Source organism: Stylophora pistillata, chromosome 8 (assembly GCF_964205215.1).
Source record: "Stylophora pistillata chromosome 8, jaStyPist1.2, whole genome shotgun sequence".
Lineage (NCBI taxonomy): Eukaryota > Metazoa > Cnidaria > Anthozoa > Scleractinia > Pocilloporidae > Stylophora > Stylophora pistillata.
The window spans coordinates 31,516,598-31,530,154 of NC_142526.1; the positions used below are offsets into that span (position 1 = coordinate 31,516,598).

General features: G+C 37.3%; 1 protein-coding gene and 1 pseudogene across 1 annotated transcript; both read right to left on the bottom strand.

The window, feature by feature from the left end:
- Positions 1-602: 602 nt before the first annotated feature.
- On the bottom strand, positions 603-2,505 carry LOC148725851 (melanocyte-stimulating hormone receptor-like). The gene has a single exon (XM_088730864.1). It carries the CDS (start codon positions 1,924-1,926, stop codon positions 946-948), a length of 981 nt encoding a protein of 326 aa, XP_088586990.1. The 5' UTR covers positions 1,927-2,505; the 3' UTR covers positions 603-945.
- Positions 2,506-11,468: 8,963 nt separating this feature from the next.
- On the bottom strand, positions 11,469-12,810 carry LOC148725852 (melanocortin receptor 3-like; annotated as a pseudogene).
- Positions 12,811-13,557: the final 747 nt, after the last annotated feature.

Sequence of the window (13,557 nt, forward strand, 5' to 3'; positions counted from 1 at the left end):
CGAAAATTATATAATTTTATTATATAGATACTGATGAAATACCAGGATTTCTCCTTTTACTAAAAAAATCATATCTTCACTGCGCGCAGTGAAGATACTATTTTTATCTTTCACGTGTGAGGATATTGGTGTGGCCATGGTTACCAACATAATTACCCAATTGCTGTTTCGAAAACGAATAAAATTAGTTGTCTTTTATGTGAAAATTTCATCAGTATCTACATAATAAACAGAACATTACGTGGCCGCTTGGGGATACGAATTTTATCTTCTCGTGCTGAAAGTATCTCTCACTCGTTCGCTGCACTCACTCGTGAGAGACACTTTCAACCCTCGAAAATAAAATTCGTATCCCCGGGCGGCCATGTAATATCCTCTATTTCACATGATTGCCTAGCGTTGTCTTATGAATTCAATTTTTTTGTCTTTCACGTCAAATTTCGACGTAAAAAAGACAAGTTGAGTCATCAGTGAAAGCAATTAACATTTGTGTTTGGGAACCTTTATTTCGTAGGACTGAATGAGTGACGTTTAGGAATAAAAGACTTTTGATGAAAATTTGAGGTATATTTCACTCGTTTTTACAAAGCATTAGTCTGAAATTTGTAGTGGCCGGCGATTGATGCAAGTAAAGCTTGCAATATTTTTAGTTCCCATCGGTGCCTGAGAGCATCAAATCAACTGTACAATGTTTGTATTCGACGCGATGAAAGGTCAGAAGACTACGGGGTTTAAATTTCTCAGTTTTAAAGCATCCAAAATACTGATCGAAAGGTAATTGTTGGATCGATAGACAGAGATCGGAGCTCCAAAGAAATCGTTCTCCTTTTCCATCTTTGAACGTTAAAAAAAACCTACGAGTCGTGAAGTTGCAAAAAAATTTCTGTTTGACCCTCTTCCTACTATCTCTTCAAATTAAACTGAGATAAAGCATCACAGTTGAATTCATGATGAAGAGGTTTTTAAAGTGCAGAAAATCTTTTTAAACAACGATAAAACAGGACCTCTCATAGCTGGGAGTCGCCAACAATAAAGAAAAGGATTGAGTGCTGAGTTTACATACACTGTTGTGGTGGCCACTCTCCAAAGGATGGGTGAATCGGTTTTTTCGTCTGTCAAAATGAGTAAACTGCAAGCTACAGCGAAGGGCAAGTAACATAGCATTAGGAAATAGTACACAAGGAACGTGTTTATGGCAGATTTTTTAAAACGCGCCATATTCAACTCCGCGTTTGTCGAGTGGATTGCCTGTTCTTGAGCTTGGATGACGCTTCTATGGTGGCGGACGATTCGGTAGATCTTGACATGAATGACTGTTGACATCATCAGGAACACTGCACAAGTAACTGTCACCAGGAATACAAAAATGACTCTATTCCACAGCAAGAGACCAGAACAAAAAGTACTGAGAACCCAACACGAAATTATGAGAATGTATACCCGTGGGATAGTAACAATTGTATCATATCTTAGAGGATAGTGAATTGCCAGGTATCTATCCATGCTTGTAAGGGTTACGTTTCCAAACGAAACCCCGCAAAGTACGAATGAAAGTACTAAACATCCCGTTTCCAGTCTACAATTATCTCCTTTTGGATAACCATGAATTTTTAACAGTTCCACGGTGACGTAAAATGGCTCCACGATCAAACCAACAAAAACATCAGATAGTGAGAGACCACAAAGAAATAAAATTGAAGGGTAGCGTAAGGATGGCGTTTTCCACACCACTGCTATCACCAAGCTATTTGCCAAGATCGATACTATCATTAAAATGATGTTCACGGTGGAATTAAGGATGATGAACAAGCGCGGAATGTCTTCATTTGCAAATGCAGTGTAGCGACGACAAAGACCGTTGTTCGACGCTGTATCTCTCACATCTGAGCAGTTCAAGGAACAATTTTCTTTCATATTTGAGAACATGTATGAGTTTTCAGTTTCCACTTGACAATCTGATGGGATCTAAAAGATAACTTCTTCGTTCTCCGCTCTTCAGCGATATTGTGTGTTGTCAACGAAAACCAGACTGGAAGACTCAAGCATAGATAAATCTCAACCTTTGATAGGCAACAACATCATATAAAAGTGTTTCGACCTACCTCTATACATCAAGTTTATATACCAAACAATAGAACATGTCACCAAGCAGCTGGTGTCATCAAACAATAGGCACTTCAATTTCGCATTTCAATCATTTGGGCCGCCTAAAGGCAAGCTTTGCACTTTAGCCTTTCAAGCACATGACATTCTTTATAATTATTTCTTGGGAGTCATAAAGTAGGTGGTTTCTTTGCTGTCACAGAACCCAAGGATAAAAAAATTAATCATGTTCACACAAAATTTACCCTTCAACGGTCATTCTACATGAATGAGTGTTTCGGAAGAATCGTTTTTTATTTGCTCAAAACGAGACATACTCATGGCGTCATAAATCTTCAATGTGTTGAACAGCTTTAATGCATATGTTGTACTTAAATTACTCATTTGTTTGATCAGGAAATGAGTTTGCAACTACAGGTGATTCTGAAAGTCGTGGGAGCTGTAATTGTTTCCCTTTTTTAACTTCCTGTTCTCAAACAGTGCATGACAAGCACTTATAATAAAATTTCATTTCATCCAATGTAAGCAATAACCTTTGACCGAAAAACTCTCTCTTTGATGGAAATTGTCTCTCAGACATGCTAGTTTGTACGTTTGTGTCGAGTCACACCTATCGCAATTATGAGAACTTTTTCTGAGATAGCTACCCATCAGTAAGCCAAGGGTATCATTTTGATGCGAATGTGGGGGTGTCTCATTTTCTAAACCTGCGAACCACCAGAAATTCTCTTCTTCTCACAATAACAGCAAAATGACACAAACCACGTCATACAGAAGATGATACTTTACCTTTTCCGATCACGTCGAACAACAAACTACGTAAATCTGAGAGGTATATTTTATCCTCAAGCCGTTAATGGTGGCTCATAATGTAATATTTTACAGGTTGTTGTTGACTCTAATCAGGGGCGGAAATAAGCGCAACCCTTTTCATCTAACCATCAGGAAAGAACTAACTACAGTAGTTTTTTTTGATGGGCCCAGGGAAATTTGACTATAAAGAAGAGTTATTAAATACCTTTGTTGCATGGAAAAAGAAATAAGTAATTTGTAATGATTGTGAAAATGTCTCTGAAGTAAAAGGATTGATACAATTGCTCACTTGAAACTAAAGACAAATAGCACAGGCTATGCCGCCATTATAACAATATTGGATAAAACAGTGCAGTAGGCAGGTGGTGCCGTCGATAGTGAATGTTTGAGAGCTTATTTAGTGAGAGAAAAAGGGAAAAGAGGGGAAACAAAAATTTATATCTTTTATGAAGTGATTTTTGATATATCGAGCAATGAAACAAGCTTCACAGAGAGTATTTTTATAAGAGCTGATCTGTCATAATTCGATATAGCATTTAGCAAAAGCCATAAATTCATTTTATTTTTAATTGCATCGGTAACTTAAATGCGTGATTCGGAGGGCAAGCGGGTGGGGATGTTAGCAAGCTAGTTTGAATTTTCTAATCGATTTGAAATAAACGGAATAAAACTTGAACAACTTGTCTTATTTCAATAATCTCAATTTCTTTTTCATTTCCCTTTTCGACACAGGCTTTTAAAATTGAATGTTTCATATCTTCCTACAAGCTTGGAAATAAAGTGATTGATAATTCAGCAGGGAATAGTGGTCGTAATGGATTTAATAGATTGCCCTAATATACTGTCAATACGAGGGCGATTTCGGCCAAGGGCAATATTGGTCAAAATCTTAAATATTTCATGTAGCAAGGAAGAGAGCGGCCAATAAATTGAAACAAGTACGTGCTAACTAAAAATTCAAGGGTAGTGCGCATGTTACAATCTTGTAGTATTAACTGGTACAGGTCAGTTGACAGAAGTTTGGAAGATTAACATCCCATTGAATGACACAAGTCTAACCGGCTGGCTGAGATCGCACAATTACATCATAATACGCAAGACGTCCTCTCTTAATTGCATCCTCTATAACTCAACAAGAAATACAACATTCGTTAGAAGATCGAGTACTCCCTTTCATTAATCTATTATAAACAATTTGGGGCAACTTATCATCCTCCTGTTACCATGCCAACTGCGATAAAATTACTTTTTTTTGCCTTTCATCCAAGAAGCCCTAACTAGTACTGGGGAGGCATGGGTACTAGTCCTGCAAACGGTTTACGGCTCTTCTTTCTGCAATTTTCGAAAAATATAATTTACCTGTGAAGGTCAGTTTGTTATTTGACGAGTCATTCACAGACCAAATAAAACTTATTGCATACATTGTAATTACATTACATTTCGTACATTTACAAATAGAATCCGGTTACCTCAAATCTTCTGGAAAACACGATGGGACAATTTTTAATGCAACGCTATTTAGAGGCACAGGTTGCCCAAGCTCTGTCACAGGATCTTCCACAGTGAATTATTAAAGAGTTTGTATAGTGGTTTAGTTGGACTTGCTTTTGAGCTCCGTAAATTTAAACTTGTGTGAAATAATCAAAGAAATAAAGTCTTACCTTCATAGAGAGTCACTGTGTTGTTCTCCTCGCGATTTGAGGCCGTTTTGATGTGTTTTAGCTTGACGGCCTAATCACCACCGAGTCACGTACACAAGATGCGGGAAGGTAGGAAACTTCTTTTGACACATGCTCACCAAAATCGCTCGAAAACAACACTTAAATACTTTCCTTCAAATCAAATTAGCAGCACGAAAGCCAAATAGTTGCCCTTTAAGTTCACTGAAAAAAATCCCACAAAAGTTGGTTTGTCGTGCAACCAATCCAGCGAGAATTTCAAATTAACGGCCGTTCTGAATTCTTCTAATGCGTGGAAGGAATATCTTGTGCAGCTGAGAGACCGTTAATGCGCGGTCAACCTGGACCCTAGTCAAATCTCTCTCAACAGGTCCTCCCCATAGTCTTTAATACCAACCCTTCACACAGTAAGGTATCCCGGGTAAGAGGATATTTGTAAAAATCCATTGAAAACAGTGAAGATGGACAGTATCGACGATCTAGTCAAGTCGATGAATTTCTCCTCTGTTCTCCGATATAACAGAATATCAGGATTTTTCCTTTGCTTTTCGTATTTGGCCCAATGCAGTGCACATTGTTTCTTGCAAAATGTCGAAGATTTTTCTCTTGCTTTCATACAATTAGACGAACGAAACGAACGAAACCGTTTGCCAAGTTGTTAGATCGATTGTACAGTTAAGGAAAATTTCAGCTTCAGGCCAATCCGTTTCACAATTCGTATTTATTTTTTATTCTTGCGTGCCTCCCCTTGTATTTACCATATCAAATAAATATTCCTTGACTGATCCTAAATGTAAGTGTTAGGTTTCACTCTTTTTGGCTCGTTTCGAATGGCTGTATTTGGCCAAATTTCGTGAAACGGCAAATCTATATAGCTTTTGCGACTTTGGTCACGAGTTTATATCTACGATAATCTACGCTGTTCGGTCAAAGAGAAATTTCAGGATAATCCGAATTGTCAATGCCGCCTGTAGCTAGGATGTCAAATGCAACACGGTGTTTGCTCTTACAATGTCAAAAATGAAAATTCACCTCATTCAACGAAATATTTACCTACATGACAAGACCCTCGAAGTTGTAAATTTTTCAATAAAAGCCTTTGGTCAGGTGGAACTAGTCAATATTTGTGCCTTCATGATGGGCTTTTCGTTTATTCAGGCCAAGTTAAAATATTTTGACTTGTTAAAATTGGCAGGATGTCCACTCGAGGATGTCACATATAAAAACTTGACAAATTTATCATTTTGCTTTGTTAAATATTTAAAATGTAAAATCCCTCAAAACTTTATTCAAAATCTCGAGGGTTTGATAGTTGTCACGTCAAATCATACGCAATTCAATGATTTAAATGATAAATACTGCATGAAAACTTACTTTTAAATCATCGCACATAAGAAAAAAAAAAAGAAATTTTAAATTTTGAAAAAAAAGTTCACCTGGTTGTTGCGTTAGAGATGGCTTGAAGATCTCTTTGAGAAAAGGCTGTAATAATCTACGAAATAAGAAATACATTGGTTCCCACCAAGAGTGTAATAATACCTGCCAAATCATTCCAAACTGAATCAGTTGCGTAAGAGTGCCCTCTAGCTGTGACCATCAGGCTTCAATCAAAAGCGGTCTGCTTTGTTTGCGGTGAATGTTTTGAAACAGAACTGCAACTAACTTGACTCACCAGGTAAGTGCTATAGCTCCGGTGAATCGTGCTATCAGGCTGAATGTTGTTGAAAATGAAACATAAAAGTTGTATGTTTCTTCACAAAGAACGGATCAGGAGAACTAGAGGCAAGCAATGCCATTGCATATGAAATCTAGATATATAGAATTATTTGCTCTCGTTCATCGATCGTTTTGTACACTTTACAAAAATGTTTTCGATTTCTATTTAAACTTACCCCTTCTGACAACAGATTTTTGTGTCGGAAAAAAAACTCCAGAGACGCCTTTACACGTGAGCAGAAAAATACATGTTTTAAACAAAAGCGGAATACAAGCTATGAAAATTAAGTCAAATTGATTCATGATCAAAATAATTTTTAAGAGGTCTCCTCCATCAATATGCCAACTATTTGAAGAAAGACATGAAAGCTCAGCTTCATAAATTAATTCTGCCAAAATCATGATTCTGCATACAGAAGGACAGGGGTGACTAAAGAGACACTTTAAGATCATTCTACGGTAAAAGGACTTTCATAGACAAAAAGGTAACAAGATAGCCTCCATTAAGTAAGATATAGAGGACCAGCAGTACTTTTGGTCTCCAGCCCCCGATTGGGACTTGAGAATTAACGAGATTACCTATAATGGGAACATCAATCTACGAATAGATGATGCTGCGAAAATAGCGAGTGCCATAAGTTTTTTTTTTTCTTATTTATCTGTCCTTCTCTATATTTAAGTTTTTTTATATGCGTTATTAAGGGTGCAGGAGAAATCACCGAATCAAAGCAAGGTAAGGGGAACATAAAACAAGAGGCTGCCACTCCCTCGACAATGCTCCCGTGATAGAAGCGCATCTTACCCTTAGCTGTTCATTTTGCTGCACTCTCTCACTTAAACCAACGTAAACCAAAACATTTCCAGCTTATCACTTCATCACTGCTTCATTGAAAAATCTACGAGTGCCAATAGTATTTCTGCAAGCGCTTAATAGAGCGTTAGAATTTGTTTCTCTATTGTTTCATTTTTTTTTTCTAGACTTCCGTCGTTTCTCTCTTTTCAGCTCAAAAGTGAACGATATTATGGGTCAAACAACCAAAAATCGTCACATTCAGTCTTTCCTTATGTACCATACATCAAACAAATACATTTTCTTTTCCTTTTTCTGTTTTCTCCTCTCGCAATGTTATCTTCTTTTTTTCATTTATTTATCTTTCCTAATCTTAAGCAGAATTCAGCAAACACTTGGTCCTTTCCTTTACATAAGCACAAGCTAAAGTCCTTCTAATTACTCGCGAGCTGAGTATTTACAACATAACCTGCATGAGTAATCATTTAAAGTTTCAAATCTTGAGAAATTTCAAGTCACATTATTACCTATAGAGAAGAAAAACATTTGGTCCCACAACCATGCCCGTAACTAAAAAAAAAAGGAAACAAAAACCAAAATAAATAATTTGAGCTAAACCATTGGGTGGGTGTAATCAATTCTTGTCTTCAGCACTGACGGAAAGGTTATTTACACAACAAAACTAAGTTTAAATTTAAGACGCCTGGCATAAAAGAAGAATTCTACGTTCTGAACTTATGGTCTGTCAACGGAATCCAAAAAACAGCACGTTTTTCCCAGGAACGAACGAAGCTACCACTTTTTAGGTTTGATTACCCGCAATTAGCCAAACAACCATCTCACAATGCAATGCAAGATTGCATAAAATTTCAAACGCATTTGAGATCTAGAAGAACGTACGACATTGTTCAACTCAACTAAACACAATAACTTTATTATTGGTAAAACGGAACTTCAGCACTCAAGAGAATGTGCATTCGAATTGTTCATGGAAAGCCATTGTGTTTACTAGTCCTTATGGAGATGTCTATTATTGATTCTAGCGGCTACTTAAAACAGCAAACCCATATGAGCCACGTTTGTTTACGATTCGATTTGAAAACGCTAATGGAGGTCTTTGATGGAGGTCCACTTGACAAATAGTGTCGAATGCGTCGGGCATTGCTAAGTTATCAATGAGTGTAGAAATTGTGTGGAGCTTATATTTTATCAGTAGGCGGATAAATCAACAAAAGGCCTTTTATTTTTAGTCTTATATCGGCTTTATCAGGCAAGCGTTGACAGTGCCCAAGGTTAGTGATATCTGTTGTGAATGGGTGTTCTTAAAGGACGTATCTTAGTATTTCAGGGGTCAAGATTGCTGAGACAACAGGAGGAAAGGCAAATTAAGCGACCGTCGTATATCGCCAAGCTTTACCTCGCTTTAGTGTAACGAACAAAGTCCTAATGTAATAATCTTTTCATGACGACTAAGATGGCAGCTTCCGTTTGAGTAAAACGGGCTGTGAGATATTTATTCGGACCAGTAGCTGGTTTTTAGCCTTACCTTTCATTCATATTTTCTATCATTGGTTATTCAATGGAAATTTCTTCTACCCAAATCTTTTATACAACGCTAACCGTGGGTTGTTTTGTAATGTTTACTTTATTTCCTTGCAGCGAGTAACAATACTGTAAATCTACTCACAGGCAAATACATTCGAGTGCAGTTCAATTTTAAGCCATGCGACAAAGATATCTATCAATCAATTCTTCCGAAGGTAATTAAAACGGGACAAACTCAGTATCTAACATGGCCCGCCTTGTACGGTAAGAGGTGTTTTATCTGGCGCTAACTTCGTTAGAGTTGAAAAAACGACGCTGGTTACTGAGTTCTTCTTTGATTCAACGAATGATATTAATAATGAATGAACTTAAAATGAATTTTGAGACTCGTTTTCTTTTAAAATCGAGACCAACAGAGTGGAGAAAGTGAATCGGGAGTCGCCGATATATCCTGATTTCAGTACTTGTACGGCTAATATCAAACCATTGCCCAAAATGTATTTCACCTTATTATGAAATGACAACTCTATGCAAAATTTAATCCTGCAAGACGTATGAATTACTTCTTGGCTTTAAATTTGGAGTAAATAATCAAACAGATTGAAAGGACTTGGTATCATATCATAAAATTTAGACTTTTTAGGGCACGATTAAATTATTTCACGAAGCATTGATTTTTCGGAGAACTTGCTCAGCTTTTTGTGTGCCCCGTGGCGTAAATGAAAATTTCTTTCCGTGGCCAGAAAAAATTAACAGACCTTTTTTAAAGTTTAAGAGGACTTGTGGTTTATTTACTGCTTCGATCTGTTGGAAATCAGATATCATGCAGTACATCCTAAAGTGAGACAATTGTGAATTAGAGCCACTATACTTCGTGTGAATTGTCATTGCAGTTGTAGATAACCTTCACTGTAAACTGTGAAGTAGAATCTCCTCTAAAGAAAATATTATAGAGTATTGGGGACTTTACAATGACTCAGATGAAGATAATGTTAAAAATCTAACTTCTGCGACTGCATTATAAACTTGAACTCTTTGCATGGCGAATAAGTAATAACTCAAACTTTAGGAGTCTCTCAATCAGTCTATTGGCTTCCATTGTTTGATATGATTATCGTACTCGAGCTAAATCCTGTCGTATTAGACATCGAAAACTCTAGTCTTTCAATTCAGATTTGTTCAGTTTGAATTGGAGCCAAAAGCCTAACACTGCATTACGCTGTAAGGGCCAGAAATGCATAGCTCAAAACAACAACAGAAACTACACACACACCACACACACACACACACACACACACACACACACACACACACACACACACACACACACACACACGTATACACACTCATTCAAAACAAAGCAACACTTTGTCATTAGACGTCAGTTACTCGAAAATTGGTATTTACGGTTTAAGATGTGACCATAGCATTTTGGTTTCAAAGGGAAACTTTCCGGGGAAGAGTGGTGCTGCCAAAGGCTAATGCTCGAAAACTGTCAGCTTGAATTTAGGTACGGTGGCCAGTTTGCAAAATCGACTCGGTTGATAAGACTAAATTATAATGGTTTTAAGATAAGCTCCTGCATGCATTGCATGGTGATGTATGTGGTGGAAATATTTTGGATAGATGTTGTCGTGTTTTGGAAATTATAGTTGAATAGCGGATAATTTATTTCTTCAAACTGTCCTAACCTGATTGCTTTCTTAGGCCCTATCCTCACTAATCCGTTTTCAAACGAAAACGGAGCTGTTTTGCTCCGTTTTCAAAAAGATTTGCGACCACACTTATCGTTTTCGTATCGCTTTCGCCCGTCCACACCACTACGCCGTATCCGTTTTGAAAACGCTTTTATACCCTCAGTGCGCATGCTCAAATGAACTCGACGCATGCGCATTTCAATATATCGGTCCGCGAAACTGGCGCCATTCTTGATTCTTTGTTGTTGAGCGTTGTTGTTTTAGAATTCTTTGATATTTTGCTTCTAAACGATGCCAAGAACAGCTGGAAGGCAACCAAGACCTAAAACAGACTGTTTCACACGGACTGATGATGAAGTCGAGCTACTTGTTTCCTCTCCCTCAACATACGGCCTCAGTTTGACAGCAAGAGCGTAAAGAGAAGTCCTACTCATGTGGAAATTCTCCCTCCACTCTTCCTCCACTACTTTTCTAGCGACAAAGTTGTCCCACCATACTGAAGTTCGTCCAGGTCTAAACTAAAGACAAATAGAACAGGCTATCAAACAACAACAAACATATGAAACATATGTGTGAACTGCGGTTATGAGACGTATATGAGAACGATCCTTCGCAGTAAAGCACTATTTGAGCAATAGTGAAAATCAGACCTGAAAAAATTTTTTTTTTTTTTTTTTTTTTTTTTTGGCCTGTACGGGATTCGAACCACTGACCTCTGCGATACTAGTGCAGCGCTCTACCAATTGAGCTAACAAGCCAACTGGGAGCAGGCCATCAAATTAATTCGATATAAACCCGTAGATGATAAATCAAACAACAAAAAAAATTTTTTCAGGTCTGATTTTCACTATTGCTCAAATAGTGCTTTACTGCGAAGGATCGTTCTCATATACGTCTCATAACCGCAGTTCACACATATGTTTCATATGTTTGTTGTTGTTTGATTTATCATCTACGGGTTTATATCGAATTAATTTGATGGCCTGCTCCCAGTTGGCTTGTTAGCTCAATTGGTAGAGCGCTGCACTAGTATCGCAGAGGTCAGTGGTTCGAATCCCGTACAGGCCTGAAATTTTTTCAGGTCTGATTTTCACTATTGCTCAAATAGTGCAGAACAGGCTATGCCGCCATTATAACAATATTGGATAAAACAGTGCAGTAGGCATAATTTGTATATGTAGTGCATAATTTGACTTTAAAAATGTTTTTAAACATTTTGTTAAGGAATTTGGTTGACTAAATTTAAAATTACTGATACAAACGTGTCAAAGATCTACAGTATCGTATTTCGGAACACATTCTTGCATATATATAAGAGCTCAAGATTTTGTCTGAACCTTTCATTTTCCTATGACTAAGACAATTACAAACGAGCCCTTATCAGTTTTTTTTTCTTTTTTTTTTTCTTTTGTGTTTTGATAAGGTTAACCACCATGTCAAACTTTTCAAACACCTCTGTTCAAATTTATTCGAGATCAAATTGCTTTCATTATACGAGCCGTGCTTCTAACACAACAGCAAACAGATTTTAAATGGACATGGCACTGAACAAAATTCAACAGTAGTTAACAAAAACCGTTAGGTATTCGGAATTCCCAGAACATCTTAACCTGATAGGTACCTCATTTTAACTCCATGTGGCGACTTTCTTCGGGTAGAAAATCTTCCTGACTATAAGCATAACAGGGCCTCGCATGGCTAAGAGTCGCCAACAATGACGGATTCAGAGCTGAAATCTAAACTATGGAAAAGGGTAAATAACATAATAATACGACAAAGTACACAAGGAACGTGTTGACGCGAGTTTTAGTGAACTTCGCCAAGTTAAAGTGTTGTGTTATGCGAACTGCTTCCTCTTGAGCCTAGATTTCTCTTCTGTGGCAGCGGACGATTTGGTAGATCTTGATTTGGATGACTGTGGATGTACTGAGACACTACCCTGAAAACGGTTACTACATAGATGAATGCTGTCCAGCTCCAGCTGCACGAAATGGAACAAAGAGCCGTTACCACCCAACACGACGTAAAGAGAAAATATGCGCGAGCGTTAGTAACGACAGTTTCATATCTTAGTGGATAGTGAATTGCCGTGAACCTATCCAAGCTTGCAAGAGTTACATTTGCAAACGAAATCCCTCGAACTAAAAATGCAAAAACAGCAAATGACTTCTCCAACCTACAAGCATCTCCTTTTGGATAACCATGAATTTTTAACCATTCCACGGTAATAAATAAGGGTTCCACGACCATCAGACAATGCTAGACCACAAAGAAATATAATCGAAGGATACCGCAAGGATGGCGTCCTGCACACTGCTGCTATCACCAAGCTGTTTGCTGAGATCGATAATGATTACAATGATATTCACGGTGGAATTTAGGACCATGAAGAGATGTGGCCTGTTTTCACTTTTCGAATACGGTGTAGTCTTGGCATAAACCATCCTTAAACGCTCTACTCGCTTTGTGTGCAGGTGACTTAAATCAAACAAAGATTATTTATCTGAAGTCACACTCGAAAAAGCTATTTGAAGCTGGTGTCGTACCTTTTTCTTAGTTTTTAACATTCACAAAAGTTTCGTTGTGACAGACAAAGGCTCTGAAACCAAATATTTCTTGAAGAAAACTACATGTTTTGCAACCGATCAGTAGTTAATTGCTTTATGTTTTGATATTCCATGAGTTTCTCTCTATATATGTATGGCTAATATCACTTGTTTTATCTCTCAAGTTTTGAAACAGGCATATTTATTAAAGGAATTCAAAGATATTTCAAATTGGAATTGTCTTGCCTTGAGAATCGTTCTTGTTTCACGCCCTATGACAAGTTCATGCAAGATTAGCACCGGTGGATTTCCAGTGAATTTATGATTTGCATCTAATCAAAAGTGTTTGAACAGTTATATTCAAATTTGTTTGAATTTAAATAAGCAGGGATCTTTATCTTTCAATGATATTTTAAGGGAAAGGGATCGTCTCTTCGCATTGATCAAAGAAACCCTTCGTAAAGGAATAAACAATATTGATAGGTTAACGCTGAATTAGACGAAACCAGTTATTTTTTATTGTCTTCTTTGAGTAGGGTACATATGTTCCACCTCATTTTTTACTTATAAAATGGCGATACGTCAATAGGCGACAACAATCCTTGCAGCATCTTGAAAATTGAATTGCCTCCTCAAATTTAACAAACAAATATCATAATCTAGCATAC